We start from the raw sequence: 24,196 nt of genomic DNA, 5'->3' as shown, positions 1-24,196 counted from the left end.
CTCTGGCTTTATTTGACATTAAGCATGATAAATGGTTCTCCATCCCCTCACTTTCAGATTGCGGGTGTTTTTTTGTCTGAAATGAGTCTCTTAGAGGCAGCATATAGATGGGTTTTGTCTTTTTATCCGTTCCGATGCCCTTTGTCTTTTGACTGAAGTATTTAGTCCATTTAAATTCAGAGTGACTTTTTAAAGATTTTTTATTTATTTGTGAGAGACAGAGAGACACACACAGAGAGAGAGAGAGAGAGAGAGAGAGAGAGAGAGAGAGGCAGAGACACAGGCAGAGGGAGAAGCAGGCTCCATGCAGGGAGCTCAATGTGGGACTTGATCCCGGGCCTCCAGGATCACGACCCGAGCTGCAGGTGGCGCTAAACCGCTGAGCCACCCGGGCTGCACCAGAGAGATTATTGATAGATACGGATTTAGTGCCCTTATGTTACCTGTTAAGTCATTGTTTCTGGAGACTTCCTGTGTTACTTTCTAGTTTTGTTGCTTTTGGCCTGCCTTGCCCACTCAGAGTCCCCTTAATATTTCTTGCAAGGCTGGTTTAGTGGTCACAAACTCCTTTGTTTTTGTTTGGGAAAACCTTTATCTCTCCTTCTATTCTGAATGACAGCCTTACTGGATAAAGCGTTACCGGCTGCATCTTTCTCCCATCCAGTACATCAAATATATGCTACCCTTACTTCTGACCTGCCAAGTTTCTGTGGAGAGATCTGCTGCTAATCCTGTTTGTCTTTCCTTGTAAATTAGGGATTTCTCTTCCTTTGCTGCTTTTAGAATTTTTCCTTCTATATTTTCCAAATTTTACCATGATTTGTCTTGGTGTTGGCTTGTTTTTGTTGATTGTTGGGTGCTCTCTGTGTCACCTGAATTTGAATGTCTGTTTCCTTCCCTAGAATAGGGAAATATTCAGCTATAATGTACTCAGATGAACCTTCTGCCTCCCTTTCCCTCTTTTCTTCTTCTGAGACTGATACAAATTTTATTACACTTTATGGAGTTGTTGAGTTCCCTAAGTCCACATTTGTGATCTGATATTTTTCTTTCTGTCTTCTTTTCAGCTTCACAATTTTTCCTATAATTTTATCTTCTATTTCACTTACTCATTCCTCTGCATCTTCCATTCTTGTGGTCATTAGATTTAGTTTGTTTTATGTTACCCCGGGCAATTTACATGTTTAATGCAATCCCTATCAAAATACCATGGACTTTCTTCAGAAAGTTGGAACAAATTATCTTAAGATTAGTGTGGAATCAGAAAAGACCCCGAATAGCCAGGGGAATATTAAAAAAGAAAACCATAGCTGGAGGCATCACAATGCCAGATTTCAGGTTGTACTACAAAGCTGTGGTCATCAAGACAGTGTGGTATGGGCACAAAAACAGACACATAGATCAATGGAACAGAATAGAGAATCCAGAAGTGGACCCTGAACTTTATGGTCAACTAATATTCGATAAAGGAGGAAAGACTATCCATTGGAAGAAAGACAGTCTCTTCAATAAATGGTGCTGGGAAAATTGAACATCCACATGCAGAAGAATGAAACTAGACCACTCTCTTTCACCATACACAAAGATAAACTCAAAATGGATGAAAGATCTAAATGTGACACAAGATTCCATCAAAATCCTAGAGGAAAACACAGGCAACACCCTTTTTGAACTCAGCCACAGTAACTTCTTGCAAGATACATCCACGAAGGCAAAAGAAACAAAAGCAAAAATGAACTATTGGGACTTCATCAAGATAAGAAGCTTTTGCACAGCAAAGGATACAGTCAACAAAACTAAAAGACAACCTACAGAATGGGAGAAGATTTTTGCAAATGATGTATCAGATAAAGGGCTAGTTTCCAAGATCTATAAAGAACTTATTAAACTCAACACCAAAGAAACAAACAATCCAGTCATGAAATGGGCAAAAGACATGAACAGAAATCTCACAGAGGAAGACATAGACATGGCCAACAAGCACATGAGAAAATGCTCTGCATCACTTGCCATCAGGGAAATACAAATCAAAACCACAATGAGATACCACCTCACACCCGTGAGAATGGGGAAAATTAACAAGGCAGGAAACAACAAATGTTGGAGAGGATGCGGAGAAAAGGGAACCCTCTTACATTGTTGGTGGGAATGTGAACTGGTGCAGCCACTCTGGAAAACTGTGTGGAGGTTCCTCAAAGAGTTAAAAATAGACCTGCCCTACGACCCAGCAATTGCACTTTTGGGGATTTACCCCAAAGATTCAGATGCAATGAAACGCCGGGACACCTGCACCCCGATGTTTCTAGCAGCAATGTCCACAATAGCCAAACTGGAAGGAGCCTCGGTGTCCATCGAAAGATGAATGGATCAAGAAGATGTGGTTTATGTATACAATGGAATATTCCTCAGCCATTAGAAACGACAAATACCCACCATTTGCTTCAACGTGGATGGAACTGGAGGGTATTATGCTGAGTGAAGTAAGTCAATCGGAGAAGGACAAACATTATATGTTCTCATTCATTTGGGGAATATAAATAATAGTGAAAAGGAATATAAGGGAAGGGAGAAGAAATGTGTGGGAAATATCAGAAAGGGAGACAGAACATAAAGACTCCTAACTCTGGGAAACAAACTAGGGATGGTGGAAGGGGAGGAGGGTGGGGGGTGGGGGTGAATGGGTGACGGGCACTGAGGGGGACACTTGACAGGATGAGCACTGGGTGTTATTCTGTATGTTGATAAATTGAACACCAATAAAAAATAAATTTATTATTAAAAAAAAGATCTAGTCTGTTTTGTATCTCAGTTATAACATTTTTTAAAATTTTGAGCCTGACTAGTTTTTATGTCTTTTATCTCTATGGTAAGGGGCTCCCTGGTGTCTTCTGCTTTTTTCAGACCCCGCTAGTATCCTCATGATTGTTGTTTTAAATTCTGGATCAGGTATGTTATTTATATCTGTTTTGATTACATACCTGGCCATGATCTTTTCTTGTTCTTTCTTTTGGGATGAATTCCCCCATCTCGGCATTTTGTCTAGGTCTCTGTCCTCTCTGTTAGGAAAGCCTGTTAAATTATCTGCTCCTGAGAGTAAGGGCTTTATTAAGAAGAGGTCATATACTGTCCAGGGCCTGGTACTTCAGAAAGTGTTCTGGAGTATGCTGTGTCCACTCTGCTGCTGTGCCTTGTCAGTCCTCTGCAGAACTTCTTCTTGTCTGTAGTGAGGAGTGTTTGGATCTTGTCCAGAGTGTGGCAAGTTTTAACTAGGAGTGCTCTGGTCTGCTTGTTAAAAGAGGCCTGATCTTATTTCCACTAGAGCTGGAGCTTTGCGGCACCCTGGTCAGCACCCACGTCTTTCAGAGAAGGGGGCACCTCTCTGACTCTCAAGCACATTTGCCCTAGTAGAGAAGCACCTGTAGAGGGGCAGGGCTTGCTGTAAGCAGCTCTGGCCTCCATTGTTGGAGCTGTGTTGATCACTGAAGTCCATCTGTGCTGATGTGTGGAGGGAAAAATAATGCAAGCCCACCCCCACCTCCCTTGAGAGGGGAGTTCATGCCTGCTGCCATGTGGAAAGCCCTCACAGAAGAGCAAACGAACTCCCCTTGTGTGTCCCAGGCACCCTTCAGATTCCTGCCTTCATCCTGTCTGTGTCTGAGCTGTCTGCCCTCTGGGAAGCACAGTGCACCTGCGTTTTATCTCGGGCATGTCAGCTGAGTTTCAAAACTACAAACTTTAGGAACCTGGCATGGTGTGTACCATTGCTGGGACTCTAGGGGAGGGTGTTATCACACTAGGGCTGGTGCTTGTTTGTCCCAGAAGGGCAGTCACACCAACATGCAGGGGCTTGGAATTTAGAGTAAAGCACAGCAAAAAGCCTGAGCCCAGGTTAACCACCCTCAGCAGGTGTCTCTGCCCCTATGTTTAACAAGTAGGGGAGAGCAGTAGCATCCATGGGCTCTTTTGTCCCTGGATAGGCAATGCCATCTTAACCAGATGCATTCCAAGAAGGGGTAAATGTCTCTCCCAGTGTGTCCCAGGGGATCCTCGGATAGTGCCCTCTGCTCCCAGGCCTCTGTCCTCCTTCTCCATGGGTACACCACAGCAGCTGTTGGGCTACACACTGGCCACAGCATGGACTTCTAAACACAGCATGGACTTCTAAAGCCCAGTCTTTGAGCTCCACTGGTGGTAAAAACTTGTTACAACGAGTAGTGTTAATCAGCACTACTCATTTTCCCAGTCAATGGTTTCGAGCAAGTGTTTTTCTTGTGTGACCCCCTGTGTGCTGTGTGCGCTCGCTTTCTCCCTCTTGCCCTGTCTCCATGATCAGGGCTCCTTCCTCTCCACAGCACCCACAGTCCTTTTCTCCTCCAAATCATGTCTTTGCACCTTCTACCTTCCACAATGTTGCATCTTCTCTCCCTCTAGTTGTGTAGTTTGTTCTCTCATTCCTCAGATTGGTTTCTTGGGTGTTCAAAGTAATTTGATATTTATCTAGCTGTTTTTGTACTTTGAAGATAGGGCCTTTCTACTAATCCACTATCTTAACTCCCTGATTCTTCCCCATATACTTTTTAAAGATTTATTTATTTATTTATGATAGACATAGAGAGAGGCAGAGACACAGGAGGAGGGAGAAGCAGGCTCCATGGAGGGAGCACGACGTGGGACTCGATCCCTGGTCTCCAGGACCAGGCCCTGGGCCAAAGGTGGCACTAAACCGCTGAGCCACCCGGGCTGCCCTCATGAATAAATAAAATCTTAAAAAAATAATAAATTACTTCAAAGAACCAACTTTTGCGCTTTGTTCATTTTTTCTTTTTTCAATTTCATTGATTTCTGCTTTTGCTTCTACTTTGAGTTTAATTTATAACTTTTTGCAGAAGCTTAAGTCACTTATTTTAAACCTAAGAAGTTTTCAAATGCATGCTTTGAGAGCCATAAATTTTACTCAAGACTGCTCCATTTGCATCCAGCCATTTCCTGCGTATTATTTGGTTTCATTCATTTCAGATATTTTCTGATTCCCTTTATTTAGAATTGTGCTTAATCTCCAAATATTTGAGGATTTTCTACTAATTTTCTGTTATTAATTTCATTTCTTTGGGGACAGAGGGTACGCTCTGTAGGATTTCAATACTTGAAATTTATTGAGATGTGTTATAGTCTTTTTCTTAATCTTCTGAGTACACTTTAAAAGGGTGTACATTCAGCAGTTGGGTGATGTTTCAATAAATATCAGTCAGGCTGAGTGGATTAAATAGTGTAAATATCCTTATTAATCACTTTTGTCTTCTTGCTGTGTTAATTATGGAGAGAAATATATTAAAATCTACAACTGTGACTGTCTATTTCTCCTTTTAGTTTTGTTAATTTTTGCTTAATGAATTTTGAAATTTTGTTAGATATATGTTTAGAATTGTCTTTTTTTTTTTTTTTCAAAATGACTCTCTTACTATTATGCATTGCCTGTCTTTATTCCTGATAACACCCCTTATCTTAGAGTTTACTTTTGGCACAATCTATCTTTTTTCCAATCCATTTGCTTTTGATGTGTCTTTGTCCTTATATTTCAGCGTCTCTTGTGAACAAGATATAGCTGTAGTTTGTTGGTTTATGTCTTTAATCCAGGATGACAATACACCTTTAAATTAGAGGATTTAGTCTATTTATGTTTAGTATAATTGCTAATATGGCTGAGTCTAACTCTACCATCTTGATATTTATTTTTTGTTTATACCATTTGATACTTGTTCCTTTGCTTTTCCTTTCCTGCTTCCATTTTTTTTCAGCACAAGGTAGATCTCTTGGTGTTATTTGCAGTTATTTTATAGTGTTGCCATCCACTGTGGTAGCCACTAGCCACATGTAGTTAAGTTTAAAATCAGTCCCTCATTATATCAGCCACACTCCAGGGACCCAGTAGCCACATGTGCTTGTTACCACATTGGACAGGACAGATTCCCACAAAAAGATCCATCAGACAGATCCCTGCAGATTGAGGTCAGGATTTATTTTGAGTCAGAATTAGCTAGGGTCCAGGGTGAAAAGGGCAACATTTCTAGTCAGAAGATGTGTGTTTCTGTTGTGTGTTTACTATTGATGGCTTTGTAGTCTGTAAGCCTAAGAGATCTGCTCTTAGCCTCAGTTTTCTTTTCTAAAACACGCAGGTAGTAATTCCTGCTCTTTGCTTCATGGTGTGCTTGTGGAAAAGAACACTATAAAATGGTTAGCTGCTTTATGAACCCTAAGGCAGTTTTGAAGAAAACATTCAAACTCAGTTAACTGTGTTTCGTTTGGTCTTTTAGGTTGCTGACGGAGCTGGAGTCCCCTTCTTGATGGCCATTTAGTTCCAAGCTTTGGAAGATGCCAGCAGAAACAAACCCCAAGGAAAGCACCTCAATGGCTAGTCCCAAAGTTCTTGGAGAAGAAGGGGTAGTGGTCCGAATTCCTGCTGTTATCTCCCAGGGGAATGCATCTCATGTTAAAGCAGGAAGTCTCACCATCCTTGTGTCTGGGTTGGAAATCCATGACTCCTGTTCTTTGCTCATGGACAGATTCGAAAGAGAAGATATAGATGACATTAAGGTTCACACGCCTTATGAGATTAGCATCCGACAGCGGTTCATTGGGAGGCCAGACATAGCTTATCGCCTGATATCTGCCAAGATGTCAGAGGCTATCCCCATTTTGGAGGTGCAGTTCAGCAAGAAGATGGAGCTGTTAGAAGATGCCTTGATGCCCAGAAGTGCCAGATCGTCTTCCCCAATAGAGAAGGGCTGCTCAGTCTGGCAGGCGGGTAAGTGAGCGTTGGCATTTGGAGTGTGCCTCCTTCTCCAAACTTGCAGTCAGAACGTAGCATGCCTGGGGTACACTGTTCACTTGTGTCACTTGGAGCAGCTGCTGATTTCTCTGCAGCAGTGACTGTCCATGTGTTTGTGAATGAAAACAACTTAGTACTTGCCATCCCAGAGTGTGTAAATCCCAGAGCTCAGGTTTATCACCCACTGAGTGCTATGTGGGTTTCCCCGGAGGGCAGGAGGGCTTGATGGCCCTTTCAGATCAGAGGCAGGCTCCAAGTTAGGCATTTCCCCCTTTCCTCTGTGTGACCGGCCTGCCCTGGCAGGCATCCAGTCCCTCCACCCCTGACCTCAGCCTCAATCAGGGTCATCTCAGCCTGCCTTCTGGGTACCTGTTTAAGAAATCAGAATCTCTGAGAACTGCAGCATAGTTTTTGTAGGTTTGCAGGCCTCCCCTAGTGGGGAGTGTGTGGCATTGGGCGTGGCCCTGGAGGTTGAGAGAGTCCCAGGTCCAAGCCCCAGCCTTGCCTGGGGCAGCCTGGGGTCATCTGACTTGTCAGTTTGCCATCCAGATGGTGTCAGGTAGCATCTCGCTGGTGCCTTTATTTTCATGTCTATCATTGATTGTGATGTGGAACATCTGACGCTCCTTATTTGCTTTCTGGCTTCACACATTTTTCTCTGTGGATTGTGTGGCTTTGTTGTTGTTGTTGTTGTTGTTGTTTTCTACTGTGCTGTTTATTTTTTGTGATTTGTAGGAGCTCCTCACATGTAGGTTTGCATCCTTTCTTGGCTCTAGAGGCTACCAGTACCTCTGCCAGACCGTCATTCTCCGTTACAGAAATCCTTAATTTTGCTTTGGTCTAATCTAGCATTTTTCCCATTAAGTTTGTTTTAGAGCCCAGCTAAAGAAATCCCAAAGTCATAAAATACCATATTTCTTAATGCTAGCATTATAGGTGACCTGTGTCTGCATTATAATGATTTTTCTAACAGCCTAGTAGTCTCTTCTTATTAACTTTGATTGCCGGACATCTGTTACAGTTAGAGAAGTGTTTGTTACGGTTCTGGTTTCTTTTTGCTCTGAAGTGATTGATTTCAGCACTAATATGTAACCTGTTTCCCTAACACATGAACATTTCTAGATGGCTTCAAGTTTCAAAAGAAATATACCTGAAGATAGATCTGGTCCCATAAGCACCAAAATGTAAAAACTTCATTTAAAAACTTATTTCCTTAGCATTTCCAGATTTTTCTTTGGCCCCTCTCTCAAGGCAGGACTGAGAAGGGTGGGCAATGCCACGAGCCTAAGACTCTGAGCAGGTCAGGCCGTTGGCCACCCCTTGCCCCCACACTGCTGTTTTCCTGTGGGAGGGGCCAGGCAGTGGGAGGAAGAGACTCAGGGCTTCTGGGTCCCAATGCAGAGTGCCTCCAGCCATTGCTTCTGCTGCTGCTGAACCAGAACTCCCTGCGCCAGGCGTAGTGCCAGGCACCCACAGTCCCTGTTCTCATGGAGCTCCGCCTGGTGGTTTCAGAGAAGGGGCATGGCACAGAATGTCCCATGTAGGGGGCAGCTGTGAGCACACGTGGCACAGAGTGTGGCACTGTGCAGGGGAGAAGAGGCTTGCTGGGCCCTGACCCCACGTGTCCAGGTGCAGACAGGGCTGGAGGGGAAAAGGAGGTGCATGCCAGGGCCTCTGTGGCCGTCGTCTGGCTGCAGGAAGCTAGGTGAGTACAGACTCCGCAGGGCCCGCCCTCAGGAAGGGTACAGGCCAAGGCTGCTGACCACAGGCCGAATGTCTTCTTCCTCAGGGAAGCCACAGACAGTTTCCCTCACCTAAAGTCAGCTGGGGCTGGGCCTCCACCACCTCTGCAGACACCTTCCCAGCAACACCTAGATTCGGGGTGGCTCGCATGACGGGGTGTGTGGCCTCGCCTGTCACAGTCAGGGACTGTGTGTGTGGAATGAGTGGAACCACAACCAGGATGACATATGGGTTTTCATCCTGCGCTCAGCCCACTTCAGCCTCTGGCTGGGTTCCCGCAGGAGGTCTGCGTCTGCACGGAGCAAGAGGGGCCGTCCTCCCGTGGTGAGGCCACCCCATCCCAAGGAGTTTATGCAGAGGGGAGCTGGGGAAGAGGCCAGCATGTGGGCTTGTGAGCAGCACCATGTCTGGCTTGCTGGGACCTCTGCAGGAGGCCTGGGCAGCCCTCTCTGTCGCCCCTGATGGTGTTTGCCAGCACCTGTGTTTTCACTGTCCCAGGGTGGAAAGTACAGAAGCAGTGGAGGTGGAAACCATGACTTGACATCTCAGAAATGTACTCCTCTTCTCCAGGAGCAGTGTTGGTAGAACGGGTGACCAGCAGGTGGCAGCGTCACCACAGCACCCATGTTTGCCTGGAGTCCCTGTCTGGAAGAACTTTCCAGAGACCTCCACAGTCATGTGAAGTGCCGGTGGCCCAGCCAGCAGCCAGCCACAGCGGTCTCCTGGGCTTCGGGGGTGGGGAATGACACAGGGAATGCCCCCTGGGGCGAAGCCATGCAGAGTCCATGTGTGTTCACACAGCATCTTTAAAGGACTCTTTACGTCCTGGAGTATTTCAGACATGAGGAGGAGCTAGGAGGCTGGTACAGACCCCGATATTCCCCTGCCTTGCCATTCTCATCGTCACAGCGCACACGCATGTGTGCATACAGCATCACTCTGTGAAGTCTCAGTTCTGTCCAGGTTCTCTCGCACTCACTGTCCAGAACCGCATCTGGAACCCTCGTGCTGGGGGGCGACTCCCTGGGCCCCCCGGCCCTGACGGTCTTGACGGCCTGTAGGAGTGCTGCCGAGGTTTCCTATGTCTCCCAGTTGTGCTTCACCCGTGTTTTCTCAGGGTCCTGGGGTAATGGGTTTCAGGAAGATGACTTCAGAGCATAGCCCACGCGTGGCCTTTTATCTTTTTGGTACTTATTTTTGTCTCTGTTGTTTGCTGACTGCCATATTCTGAGAGAAGCCTTCTCTGGCCCCCTGATTAAGAGACCTCCAGTTACCTGCCCTACACTTGCTCTCGGCACTGCTACCCTCTGGTTGGCTGTTGTGCTTTCACACTGGGGCATGCGCTCTGTCCTCACCAGACACAAGTTGTCTCTTCATGACCACGTCTCCAGCACCCAGAAGAGGCCCGGGCATCCAGGGGCACACGTCTGTGAGACAGTAATACATGTCTGGGGCACTGATACCCAGTGCAGGACTACTCATTGAAGACTTGGGCTTCAGACAGTGGAGTTCAGTGCCAGGACGTGGCACCACACTGACCACAGGCACACCCCCCACCCGCATGGTCACTAGGACGCAGGCACCACGCTGACCACTCGCAGACCTCCATTGGGTACTTAGAAATGGGCACCCCTTGACCCCAGCCGACCCCCTGGGAGCTGTGTGGCTCTCACACACTTGATCTCTTTCCAGGAGCCCCAGGTCCACGCTGTGCACTGTGTAGGTTTGAACATTTGCCAGTAAGTGGCTTTGGCTGTAGGCAGTTGGGATTGCTTACTCGCTCTCCGTTTCAGCTCTCAGCTCTGTGAAGGGCGTGGGCATTTTGTGATGTTTGTAGGGCTTCCCACCCCAGTTGTGTATGCTTCTGGGGCTGTCCCTGTGTAGAGTAGGTGTTTCCTTCCCTGTGTCACTGATGAGGCTTTTGGGTCCCAGGGACAAGGAGGAAAATCTGCCCGTGGCCAGATGGGCTTGGAGGGGTTCTTCTGTTCTTGGGGCAGGGCCGGTGGTTCTTGCTCTGAATCCCCAGTGAGGCCGGGATCTGAGGCCAGGGTCTGCGTCTGTACGTCAGGGGGCTGGAGTCCGCAGCTGCCCATACCAGCCCAGCTGTCGTTCCTGGAAAGTGAAATCATCCCTAAGTTCCCTTGAAGCTGGAACAATTTGTGCTGATTTTGTTTAACTGTGGTAAGTGATGACTTTAGAGGCAGAACCATTGTATACTGAAGTTGATTCTTTTTCGAAGATATTTCAAGGCATTGAAGAAACTGAGTCAGTGGGTCAGGGCTCAACACAGAGCACCCAGGGTGCCGAGCTCTGTGCTAGGCGTGATCCTGCTGACCCTGCAACATGTCATAACCGACACCCCTGACTTAGTGTGTTCCGTACTGAGAAATTCGCTATTTTGGCTTTCTAGTTAAGTAAAACCCCGTTTGTTTAACATTTAAAAAATGTCAGTATGTCCCTCCCGAACATAGGGGTTTTGGAATGGAAACCAGAGCGGTGCTGAAGGAGCACAAGGGTGGGCGCTGGCGTCAGAGAAGCTGTGGGGTGCAACACGTTGATACCAAAGCTGTGCAAGCTAAATGATGCCAGGACATGTGAGCGAAAGTTGCTGCTGATGGAATGGCAGAGTGGAGGACATCCGTGTATGTGATGTATTCCGGGGGGTGGGGTGCAGAGTGGGCAGAGCCAGTTGGCTGGGGACAGCGTGCCAGGGTGGCTAGAACAGGAGTCCACGAGACAGTGGAGTGGAGTGGACACCAAGGAAGGAGGAGGTTCTGGGCTGAGTGAGGAGACCACTGTTTGTCATCACATCAGCACCAATGACTTGCTAACGTGTGCATGGATTGGCCTGTAAGACTAATAATAGCTGGTGGCACATGTTTGCTATTTCTGCCGTCATAGCTTCCAGCTAGCTCTGACGGCTTCTACTGCAGGCGGAACTTCTGCGGTACCTTTCCTTATGTAACATTTTAGTTGTGACACTTTAGATCACGTAAGGCCAAACAGTTGCATGCTGTGGAAAGTTCCTTACTAATTAAATCCCTTAGAAGCTGGAATAGGATGAGACTTTGGAGATTTTAGAACACAGGTTGTGAGATCAGTTTGATTGGTTGCAACCAGCTTTTATTGTTTTTGAAGAATGAACGAGAAAAGCAGACATCTGTGTGCATGGTATACAGTAAGGGCTTTGGTAAGACAGGTAGGCCTCCTGGATGCAGCTGCGGGTGTGGCGGGTCTCCGTGGGGTGCAGTCCTCACAGGCGCTCTGCGTGGGTGCCCGCCCACTGCTTCCCGAATGCTCTCCTCTGCAGGACCTTGAGAAGCCTCTCTCGTCCCCACAGCAGCCTGCGTTTATCCTGGGTGAGGCCACGCTCCCTTTGCTTAGCCAGGCACCCCTTGGGGAGTATCACTTCGTAAGGATTACTTCGAGGACTGAGAAGAGAGGGTATTTCTGTATGTGTTGGAGGTGGCTGGTCTGTGCCCCAGAAGGAGGGGCTTGTGCAGTTGGTATATGCTGGGGATGGCTAGCTGGGCCCCTTCCCTTCCTGACAGTGCATTCATCAGGCTGCTCTGCTCGAAGGAGCCTCTGCTCACCGCCTCCAGGGTCCCCACGTCCAGGATCCTGTTGGCCCTTCTGTGCCTCCTGTTCCACAGAAGCGGAGACGCGTTCTGAGGAGTTGGTGCTGGCATCCAAACAGTGGATTCTCATCCAAATGCTGTCTGCTTTCCAGCATCCTGATACATGAACGTGACCATGCTGTGTATCCGAGGGGCCTTGTAATATGGGGAAGAACAGGCAGTAGACCTAACTGATGCCCTTCCCTGGACCCTGTGGTGCCAGGGTTTGGTGAATGTCAGCTCTCTAAATAAAGGACGGTGGCATGCAGTGGGGGGCACGCAGGGCCTCTTGAATATCCCTGCATCTCCAGGCTGCCCTTCTGCTCTTCCAGGAGCCTGCCCAGGTGCGGGTGCTGGGAACACCCCTAAGCAGGGCCCAGCCACGTTTAGCACTCTGACTCACTCCCCCACCCCCACCCCAAAGTGGCCACACCACCAGCTTTGCTTGGCCGAGCCAGCCGGCCATTTCCTGTGCTCTGGGGAACCGCAGCGCTCTGTGGGCTGACGAGATGGTGCCGCAGTTTCCAGGACCATGTTTTATGTGCGTTTCACCAGGTTCCGCAAGTGGCCTGTTGGATACTCCCCATGTGTAGCCCTTTCCTGAGAGACCAAATACACAGCCAGACCTGGGACATTGTCAGTGGTGCACTCTCTAACCAGAGCAGGGTAAGGAGGCAGCTTGGGCCAGGGTCCCTGTGAGCCCAGGCAGCCCCCAGCCCAGCTCCACACAGCAGAGCTCAGGAAGATGGACCCACCACAGCTGCCAGCCCAGAGAGAGCTGATGGTCTTAAACATCACTCCCTGTGAGGTTCTGCATGTTCGTGTGTTGTTCGCACCTCCTGGAAGATGTCACTGCTGTTTGACTTTCCATTCCAGCGTCTGGACTGATGGACCGTGCCATGCCCCACAAGCCCTGCTCAGGGAGCCAGGAGGGCCCGTCACTTCAGCTGCAGAGGAGCGAGCCGCTCGTCTCTGAGGGGGACGCCCAGGAACTGAGACAGGTAATGTGCACTCCCGGCACCACGTGGTCCCTGCATGTGACATGCTTCCTCTGCCTGCCCATAGCTCCTCGCTGGGTGATGCTGGCCTCTCTTCTGCAGGGGCCTGTCACTGTGCCCCCGAGCTCTGTCTGCTCCAGTAGCTGGAGAAAGGAAAGAGCGGTGCCCATTCTGAGTCCCTGTGTTCCGTGGCACACAGACACTCCGTGCGCACAGCCCGCCTGCTGGCTGCTCTGCCTGTTGTACATGTACACATGCAAGTATACATGTGGGCTGTGTGTGTGTGCAGGATATGCAAGCTCATATGGGCTTTCTGTGCATATACATGCGTGCATATGTGTGGTACATGTACTCGTGTGTACGTGTGTGTGCTGTGCGTGTGGTGCCCTGTATGTGTTATGAGATGTACTGTGCCTGAGATGTGTACATGAGATGTACATGTACTGTGTATGTGCTATGAGACCCATCTGTGTACATTTGTGTGTTGTGACTTATAAGTGCATTTTATGTACATGTGCTCTGTGTACATGTACTGTGTGTTCATGTGTGCTATGATACCATCCATGTATACACGTGTGTGCTATTGGTGTGCTTATCTATGTCTTCATGTGTGCGTGTATTCTGCATGTATCTATGTGTCTGCTGGTGTGTGAATGTACTGGGTGTCCCAGTGTGTGCATGTACTGTGTGTATGTATGTTGTGTGTGCCACGTGTGCATGTTTTTCTGTGTGTGTGTGTGTTGTGTCTATGTGCCATGTGTGCATGTACTGTGTTTGTGTGTGCCGTGTGTGTACTGTGCTTGTCTGAGCATGTCTGTGTGCATATCCTGTGCATGTTTGTGTGCTGTTTGCATGTGTCTGTGCATGCCTGCATCTGTGTCTTGTGCATGTGTGTGCTGTGTGTACATGTCTATGCATCTGTGTGCACGTCCTATGTGTGTGTCTGTGTGCAGTGTTTGCGTGTCTGCATTTCTGTGTGTGCCTGTCCTGTGCGTGTGTCTATGTGCTGTGTGTGCATGTCTGCGTGTGTGCATGTCTGCATGTGCACATCCTGTGCATGTGTCTGTGTGCTGTGTGTGCGTGTGTCTGTGTGTGTCTGTACATGTCAGCGTGTGCATGACTCCACAGGTGCACATACAACTGAGAGTACTCACTCATCCCAATGCTCTCAAGGGCTTGCCACCAGATTCTTGCCACTTTTTGTCCGGGAAGTAGAAATTTAAACAACATTTGCTAGAAATACTTTTAAATTGTCTTCCTGTGTTATTGCTGGACAGTACAGTGTTTTTTCCTTTTATTTTTGAGTAGTTTTGAAGCAGATACCGAGTGTCACCTTGTTCATCAGCATCTCAGTGCACTTCTTTAGAACATAAAAGCTGTTAAAAGCCCTCATGCTATGCTGCGCTAGCCTTGGTTTGTCAGAATCCATCGTCTCATTCAGGGAGATGTGCTTGTTGGTTTGTGAGAGAGAGAATGTGTGTGTGTGTGTGTGTGTGTGTGTGTGTTCAGCTCACAACCGTATGAGGCCTGTTCCAGCTGCTCAGCAAAGTGCTTCTCACTACATAGCTTCCCTCTGTCCTTTCTGTTACCTTCACAGTCTTTTTGTAGCAAAAACTCAGTTGTTTCTCTGTGGAGATTTTGGTTTGCTTCTTCCTGACTCAGTTTCCCTGGTTCATAGCTCGAAGTTTAGTCATATCCAGGCTCTGGTCTAAAGAGGTTGTGTCATCCCTGGCACCCCACACTTCCACCAGGGCACATAGGAAGACCATTTGTCTTTCAAACCTGTTTTTAAAGAAAAAGGCTGGGATCCCTGGGTGGCGCAGCGGTTTGGCGCCTGCCTTTGGCCCAGGGCGCGATCCTGGAGACCCGGGATCGAATCCCACGTCGGGCTCCCGGTGCATGGAGCCTGCTTCTCCCTCTGTCTATGTCTTTGCCTCTCTCTCTCTCTCTCTCTCTCTCTCTGTGTGACTATCATAAATAATAAATAAAATTTAAAAAAAAATTTAAAAAAATAAAATAAAATAAAAAGAATTAAAAAAAATAAAAAAATAAAAAAAATAAAGAAAAAGGCTTACTGACATGTCAGCCTAGGCATAGCCTCCTTTAAACTTGGCCATTTCCTTTCTGGAAAAAAAGTGCTCATCTTTGCTATGGGATATTTTAAATATGCATGATTTGTCACTCTTTCCCTGGGTCTAACTTAGTCACTTTGAGTAATGACCACGGAAATGCTGCTTTCTAGCTGCGACCAGCAAATGCTGCAGGTTACCGACTGAGGTTTTTGATGCACATATTGACTCCAGAATATGGCTTCAGGACTTGAGAAACCCCCATCCTATAAGGAAACACTCCCATTCTCTTGAGAATGGATGCGAGCCCACACACCTCAGGCTGCTGGGATCTGAGACCCTTCTCCCACCCTCGTGTGAAGCTGTCCTGCCGCTGTGTCAAGACCAAGACAGGGACACAGCTTTTTGATGGGAAATGTAGGGATTTTATGTTAATTCTGGTGATGGCCATGTAGTGTGAGAAGGCCCTTCCAGTTTCACACCAGCAGCCTCTGCCCTAGAAGCCAAGATGGTAGAGGTCATGATGAAGATGCCAGCAGCTGGGAATGGAATGAGCTTCCTCACCCACCTTCCACGTGAGAGCATGTCTGTGGGGTTGGTCCTGAGCATCATCAGCAGCTTAGTGAGCCCTGTGGTGTCCGTGCTGGGAACAGCAGCTGCTGTGCTGAGTCAGGACGTTGGCCACAGGGTGGGGACGTGGTGACCCTTGAGTGGTGAGCCTGGGGAGAGCCGCTGCGGAAGAGCAGGGCTTCACACCAGCCACCGGTCCTCCTCCCTGCAGGCACCCTGGGTCCACCAGAGAACGTTTTCTGGAGGTAAAACACATGTTTCCTATTTAGAGAATTCTTAGCTGTGTAGCTGAAGCCCCAGCGTAAGTAGGAATGAGGTAAATTTCTGGGGAAAACAGAAATGCGAGAACCACTCCTCCCGTTCAGCTGTGGTTTCTGTGGCAGATGCGATTACCGTCCTTACGTGGAAATGGGTCTCGGTGACTTAGCCCGCAGTGGATGCTGAGAGACGTGGCTGGTGTGGTTGCCCCAGGACAGAAGGGTTCTGCACCCTGTGCCAACTGCCACTGCACGTGGGCCCCGGAGCAGCCCTCACTGCGGCATCCACTGTCCATGGGGAGGGCCTGTGGTGGCAGCAGCCAGGCCAGGAAGCAGATTCACTGGGATAGGTTTGGCAGAGCGCCCTGAACCGTGGCTCCCATCTGAGGTGCTGACCTCTCCTCGCTCGAGCTGCTGCTTGTTTGTCACCAGATCTGTGTCCACTGCCAGGTCCATGCAGTTTGAGGTTCCGTCAGTCACCCTGCTCCCCAGACTGTCCATCCTGACCTTTCCCCCCTCTCCCCACCCAAGACCAGGATGAATAGTGAGCACTGCCAAGGGGCTCCCCTTAGGGGCTGCTGACCTTTTCCATAGTGGGGGTGCGGCGTGTGGACTGGGGCGCAGGTCACGGTTCCCACAGCAGGGGGTGCAGTGTGTGAACTGGGTGGGACTTAGGTCACGGTTCCCACAGCAGGGGGGTGCAGCATGTGGACCGCGGTTCCCACAGTGGGAGTACCCTGTGTGGACTGGGGTGCAGGTCACGGTTCCCACAGTGGGGGTGCCCCGTGTGGACTGGGGCACAGGTCACGGTTCCCACAGTGGGGGTGCCCCGTGTGGACTGGGGCACAGGTTACAGTTCCCACAGCAGGGCGTGCAGAGTGTGGACTGGGGTGCAGGTCAGGGTTCCCACAGCGGGAGGGTTATATGCTATTGTTTTCCTGGCCTGATACCAGTGCAAACACTGGCCATCACTGGCCATCACTTAGGCCCAGTTGGGCATCTGTTACTTTGTAAATTATTAACAAAGCTTCCTGAATACATCAAGCCTATGTCATCTGTTAAACCAGCAGAAGGGACTTGGTACCAGGTAAGAGGTGCTGAGTAACTTCTCACATCCATGGCAGGTGACATTTCGGGGAGCAAACATCTATCAGGGGACCTGCCCTAGCTGGGCCGTCTGGTCCTGGCACTGGTGCGGCCCTGCTCTTGGCCCCACAGTCCCGGGTGGGCTGCACGCCTGCCCTGGCCCTGGCCCCCGCCTCTGGACAGCAAGGGCTCTGGGCAGGAGGGACCCTAGAACCCTCCACCTGCTGCACAAATGAGCACAGTGACAGGAAAGCTGACTCACAGGAGAATGTCATGCCCCACCTTATGTATTATCCATGGGTTTTCTGTACACTCTGCTGGTGAACTGCATCACTGGCAAACATGAGCTGCCACTGTGGACCCCCTCCCCAGCCTCTCTGTGGCTTCACGTGCCCTTCGTGCTCTCCTCTGGGATCCTAGACAGCCCATTGCGCTCTCACACGTTGGCTGTGGCCCCAGTCAAGAGCTGGCCCATGCTGTCTGTGGCAGTGGTGGCTCAGGTGGGGCTGGCAGGGCCCCTCACCCGCACTCAGAAAGGACAGACCTGGGCGGTGCAGATGCTTTCTGCCCCCTCCGCTGTCTCGGAAACATGAACAGGGCGGGAATGCCGGATAAGGAACCCGGGGTCTTGTCCATTGACAGGATTCCAGACGTGCCAGCGTCTGAGTGAGCATCTCCCAGGGCAGCTGCTGTGCTGTGCAGACAGAGGAGCACCAGGGCCAGGGGCAGACGCTTTCCCGTCTTCTCAGTCAGCCTAGACGTGCCCCTGCCGTGTTAGGGGGTTTGGTCGTTTATTACTGAGTTGCCTGGCTGTTTTTTATTGTAGGGAATGTATATGGTGTAAACGTTGCCATCTCGCCCACTCTCAGTGTGTAGTTCAGTGGCACTGATCATGCGCAGAGTGCCCTGCAGTGCCACTGCCCCCAGACAGTCCCCTGCAGCGCCAGCCCCGTGCTGGCCCCTCCAGTCCTTGCTCTGTCATGTGTGTGTCCTTCCATGCTGGCCCCCCTCGCTTTGCACTGTGTTTTCAGAGCTCATCTGTGTTTCCTTTTCACAGCTGAGTGGATGGCCGACAGTTTGTGTGTCCATTCATCTGTGCCTGCAGTACGTGGTGCTGCTCTGAACATTCACACAAGAATCTGTGTGGGTCTGTGTCTGCTCCTTGGGGGCATATGCTAGTTAGGCATGCAATTGCTCGGTCACGGGATAATTCTAGGTGTAGATTTTTGATGAGCTGCCAAACTCTTTTCCATAACGGCCATACCATTTTATGCTCCTGACGGCACGGATGTGGGGAAGTGAGTCCTCTAGCTTCATTCTTCTTTTTCAGGATTGCTATGGCTCTTCAGGGCTCCATGCAATTCCATATGGATTTGAGCATCCGTTTTTCTGTTTCTGGGGGAATAAAAGGCTGCTGGAAATTTGATACTGCATTGAATGTGTAGGTAACTTAGGGGCGTCTTGTTGTCCTGCCATCCAGGAGCACAGCACATCCCTCATTATTTAGGTTGTCTTTAATTTCTTTCAATGCGATGTGTGGGTTTTAGGCCTTTACCTCTATTTGCTTGTGTTCTGGGCTGAGCCCTATTTGGATCCCATCGTGACCTGATAGTGGGCTGGTTTCCAGGGTCCCCCTACAGCACTGTGGGTCCTCACGTGCATGTGCCCTGACTGGACCTTGAGTTAGAGAGGCCCCTGGAGGCTGATCAGCCAACTGTGAGTGAGGGCTCTCAGGGTCTCGCAGTTAGGCTGCAGATCTTGAGGTGGGGACCGTGGTGGGGGCCTCCCTAGAAAAGAATCCTGTGCTGCTATCCACAGATAGCCCTTGGGGCCTCAAGGAATGCAGCAGAAGGGACAGGGTGGGACGTGGGGGTGGTCTGTATGTGCTGAATGTGACAGATTGTAGCCTAGAATGTTCTTTACAGCCTCCAGAGCTTTGGCTGTGCTGGAAGCCAATTTTTCCCTCTTTACCTTCTCTATAGCATATTAATGGCCCCAACTGGAAGAACTATTTGGAGTTGCAGACAGCTTGATTTATCCCAGCTCTGTTCTTAAATGGTTGCTAATTTCTCACTGCAAGAAAATTCACAGTTTTTCAGTGAGTCAGCTTAATAACAAGATCAGGGCAGACAGTCTAGCTAATTCTAACCTCACTTTAGGTGCTTCATATTAATACAGTAATACTCAGAATCCTGGAGCTTTATCATGAAGAACAACCAAACATTCTTTTCTTTCAGACCCTACATGAGGCCACCAGTACATAAAAGATGTTTTGGACACATCAAGGCCCATGCTTCCGTGCACCGCCACTCCCCTGCTGCCATTATGCAGTGATTCCACAAGGCTGGGCGCCCTGGGGTCCTGGTGGCACAGCTCGCAGCAGAGCTGGGCCTCCGACTCCCTGCTTCCCACATCTTGATGGCTGCTGTGAGGTGCATACATGGAGATGCATCTGCTTTGGTCAGCGGACCTCCTCTGCTGGATGAGCTGTTTTTCCGTTTTTATAAACAAGGTGGAAACATGTCCGTCTCTGCTCGTATCTGTGCTGCTGTCCCAAGATCTGTGGTGCCAGGAGGTAGAAGCTGTCAGGGCATGTGGCCAGAGCAGAGGAGAACGTAGTGATGTCTGCTGTGTCCTGGGGAGCACGTGGTGCCTCCTACTGCCAGCCCGGGTCACGGACACACCTGCACCCTGCCCGTGGAGAACGGAGCTTGCTGTGCAGACACAGTTGAGCACCTCTGCCCCTCCGGGCTGCAGATCGCTGAGTATTCCGGACCATGCCGGCACACATTTGTGTCTCACCTGTGCCTGTGTATTTCTTTGGAGTTTATAAAAGTCACTTTCTCCTCAGCTCAGTTGGACAGTTTCTGTGTCGGGTGGACGTGCTTGCAGAGATGGCTGGTCACCGGGCTGACTTACTGGTGTGGCAGGGGCTTGAGGCAGAGCCCAGGGACAGCCAGCTGATAGTTCAGAGGCTGGCGGCAAGACACACCGATGACTAGACAGCTTGTCATCCTGGGCCGCAGAAGTAACAACTGTGTGAAGGTCTGGCCAGACTTCCTGTTCCCCATTCTTTCCACCCCGTGTTATATGGCATGCACATGATGGCATTTAATTTCTCTCATTCATTCCTTAAAGAGAAAAACACTGGACCAGGACTTGAGGTTCCTACTTTGAAGACTTGCTCGGTGATTTTCTTTGCAGACTTGGTAGCTACGCAGATCACACGTGTTTTTGTAGTATTCATTTCAAGCGCAGTTTTGGCGGGTCAGCCGGGCTCTCCACAGGCCACAGAGGAGGGGTCTCGGTGAGACATTTTCAGAATCAGACAGTTCAACAGGAACGAGCCCGTGTTTACACAATAGACTCCATAAAATGCTCAACTTGCATAGGCACATCAGTTGGTCTTGCTCACGAAGTAAGTTGTGTGTCTGTTATCTCTGTATAGGAGGCACAGACTCCTCCCGCTGCTGCTGCCATGATAGGGAGGGGAGATGCCCACACAGGGGCTGGCATGGGGGACGGTGCTCAGGGGGAGGGTGTGGAGATGTGCTGTGAGGATACCACTCAGCAGCTTGCTACAACTTCACATAATAGAAGACCATATCTCGTTAATAATTCGTTATATTGATTCTATGTTGAAATGATAATATTTTTATTGAATTGAGTTAAACAGGATGTGTTCAAATTAATAACACCATTTTTTATAGGGCACCTGAATGGCTCAGTTGGAGGAGCCTGTGACTCTTGATCTTGGGGTCGTGAATTCAAGCCACATATCAGGATGTAGAGATTACTTAAATAAAAAAATGCTTACTGTTTCTACTGTTGAAAATGTGAGCATTAAAAAATGTAAAGTCACAGGTGTGGCCCTCCTTATGTGGGACCTTTGCCATAGCGTCTCAGGGCTCCAAGAGCAGGCCTGGGGCTGGTGCCCTCCTCTCACGGCTCTTTGAATGGCTAGCAATCCCTGGCAAGGGCCCTTTTGCCTTTCTAAGGAATGTGTGGAGTTCCTGTCAGTGTCACTGGTGCTGTGACACCTGTCGTCCACGAGCTCATCACACCAGGGCCACACAGTGCACACTCGCTGCAGAGCCCGGGGTCTTGCACATGTCTCTCAGCCCCGTGTGTGCAACAGTTAGTGCAAGGGTTCACAGAGACATTACATGCCCTCATTAGGGATGACTGTGGATGAGAAACCAGGAAACAGCTGCGTGGATATGCACTTCTACCCCCAGTGTCATGTCCCCAGGCCAGCGTATGGGTATGGGTATTCACACAGGTGCCACAGCATCACCAGCGGTGCTTGTCATCTAGGCTCAGGACAGGTTTTACTTTCTTCTCTGGCCCCATGTCCTGATTTTCTATCTGTGGTGTGAGTCTTGGAACAGGACAGGACAGTGGATGCCCCGCTCTGAAGGAAGCATCTGTTGCCTTGTGGCGAGGCTGCACCCGGCCATCCACACAGCTATGGTGGTGACTGCTCACAGTTCAGAGCCAGGTGGTTCTGAAGGACACTACATGGTTGACAAGGACATGGAGGTGGTGGACAGTGCATGTGGCCTCATTGCCCAGCACAAGGCAGGGGGGTGGAGGTACCACTCCTGAGTGTGAAGTCAGGTATAACCAAACATGTGGCCAAGGCCAGTCTCCTCAGGGCCATAATGTGAATGTACCTGCTGGAGCAACCTCATTAGAACACTGAAAGTACAGGCCAACTGGGAGGGGTCATTGAGCAGAGAAGACGGAGCGCGAGGACCTGCCTCACACGGTGGTGATGGTGAGCAGCGACTGTTTATTATGCTGTTTGGGCCTCAGCCATATGAGGTCATAGGAACGCGATGGAAAAGACCTCCTGTATTAGGTCATCTAGCCCGTCCCTCAGAGCTGACTGACCCCACAGTATACTTTCCAGAGCTCCGTCCAGTTTTTCCAGTGACTCAGCGGCTCCCAGAGGGTGCAAAAGGCTGGTGTCTGAGCCTGCGACCTTGGGTCAGGATTTGTTCCTCCGCGCCTAGACGGAGCTCCCAGGGATGATGCTTGTGTGCAGAGATATGGGGGGTAAGTCCTGCCTCTGTCAGGAGCGCCTGTGACTGCAGATGGCCCTAGCGCTCCTCACCACCGGGTCCCTCCTGCAGCGGAGCCCTTCCAGGACTTGGCGGGGGCGCCTCACATCCCACTTTATAGTTTTCACAGCTTGTTCACATTTGTGAGCTCATTGCAGCCTCACCATTCCTGAGGAAGGAGTTGATCTTACTACACTCCAAGCCACCTCCCTGCCTCCTCCCTTCCATTCCTCCTGTATCCGATGAAGCAGCTCTCTCACAGGGTGGGCAGCACAGGGTCACTTTGTGTGAATGCACAGGGAGTGTCACGCCTTCCCCTGGGGTGCTGTGTGGTCTCCATGATGACAGTAGGTCTCAGGCTGCAGTGTCCCTGGCTGTGCCTGCGACAGTGATCTCTGTGTGCGGCGTGGTGTGGTGCCAGTAAAGTTAGATCTGGGGCCCTTCTCATGCTCACCCAGGCTGCCCACACTGACATCCGTCCCTAAGGGACAGAGGCCTTTGACATGGGGAACAGGCCCCGGGCTCCTCTGATGATTCATGTTCTGCAGTTCCTTTGTCCTGACCTAACCAGTGATCTGAAACTTTCCCTAAAAGAGGTATTAACATTTATTGCAAGTAGTTGGTCATTAAGATCTCTCTTAAAATCTTTCCTTTTTGTTGTTACCTTGAGGATACTAAATTTTTAAATGCAGGCTCACCATGCATGTAGTTAAAGCACATTTCTCAATGCAAGTGGCCTCAGTAGGATTGCAGTAAAGTGGCTGCTCTTACCAGCGTATGAGACGTTTTGACATGTGACATGAGTCCCAAAGATGTTGGCCTCCCAGAGCCCTGGGGCCTATGCTTCCAGGCCAGCCCACCTCTTTTTACAGGGGCCCCACGGACTGTGCTTTGAGGCTGCTCCAGGCCTCGGGCTATTTGTATGTATCTGTGAAATGTTTCAAACAGGAAGAAAGGGATTTGGCTTAGTGGGTGCATACAGGTAATAGAGACAGTGGTTGGTCAGAGCCGGAGCCTGGTTGTGCCCTGAGCCAGCCCTCCCCTGCTATGTGGCTGGAACAGCAGTGCCCTGGGGCATCGTCAGGAGGGAGGGGGCTGGAGCTGGCCAGAGGGCAGGCTCCGCAGCCCTGGGGGTCAGTGCTGGTCAGCAGCAGAGCTGAGACCCAAACCCGGGATTGGAGGGCAGAGGGTTTGTCATCCCCACTGACTCACAGAATTTCCTAAGTACTGCAAAAGTGATGGAAAGAAATAGTGTCTATTTTTGAGAGCTTAAGAGAAGGCAGCCCCTCCTGCCATGTATGCTGCTCTTGCAGATCCTGAGGAAGCTGAAGAGTCTCGCACTGGACACTGAGACGGAGCTGGAGAGGCAGGATGACGTCCTGGACGGCATCACCGCAGCCATTGACCGGACCACCTTAACCATTGACAAGCATAACCAACGTACGAAGAAACTGACCTAGGACTGGAAAGCAGAGAGGTGACTGGTTCTGATGACAGTGGCTTCCCTGAGGACTTTGTCCTCAACACTTGCATGCTTCCTACATAAAAATCTGGGAAGTCGTCCCAGGGGCCAGTTAGTAGGTGGAGGCCCTGTGCCAGGAGCTGTGGGCTTGCCTCAGGGTGCAGGGCTGCTGTGATGTGATTCCTGCCATGATACAGGCAGGGAAGGGGGAGCTCCAGGAGAGGGAGGTCTGCCTGCAGATCCAGCAAGTCCCCCCAAGCCCCTGCCATGGTGGCCCTGCTCCCCCACTCCCCCCAGGCCCCAGGTCCCTGCTCCCCTGTTCCCCTACTCCCCACAGGCCCCAGCTCCCCTGCTCCCCCGTTCCCCTCAGGTCCCAGTTCCCTGCTCCCCCCAGGCCTCGGCTCCCCCTTCCTACTGGAGCCCTTCAGAGGGTCCACAGTAACAGGAAGGCTCTTACCCGCACAGCTGGCTGCACCCAGTGGCTGCTTTGCATGGCCAGCAT

At 49.9% G+C, this 24,196-nt stretch overlaps 1 protein-coding gene across 5 annotated transcripts in view; it reads left to right on the top strand.

The window, feature by feature from the left end:
- LOC144289218 (synaptosomal-associated protein 47-like) overlaps positions 1-24,196 on the top strand; it is a 33,850-nt gene that overhangs the window by 4,890 nt on the left and 4,764 nt on the right. For all 5 annotated transcript variants that reach the window (XR_013357212.1, XR_013357211.1, XM_077857454.1 and 2 more), the window contains exons 2-4: positions 6,312-6,802; positions 13,063-13,187; positions 23,546-23,709. Coding sequence is in view for 3 of the 5 variants with exons in the window: in XM_077857454.1 (XP_077713580.1) it covers positions 6,370-6,802; positions 13,063-13,187; positions 23,546-23,692 (705 nt within the window). In the remaining 2 variants the exon portion in view is untranslated. The remainder of the gene's footprint in view (positions 1-6,311; positions 6,803-13,062; positions 13,188-23,545; positions 23,710-24,196) is intronic.

Source organism: Canis aureus, chromosome 18, assembly GCF_053574225.1.
Source record: "Canis aureus isolate CA01 chromosome 18, VMU_Caureus_v.1.0, whole genome shotgun sequence".
In the NCBI taxonomy this organism is placed as follows: domain Eukaryota; kingdom Metazoa; phylum Chordata; class Mammalia; order Carnivora; family Canidae; genus Canis; species Canis aureus.
The sequence above is the reverse complement of the archived record's forward strand: the minus strand, read 5'-3'. Positions and strand labels throughout refer to the sequence as shown.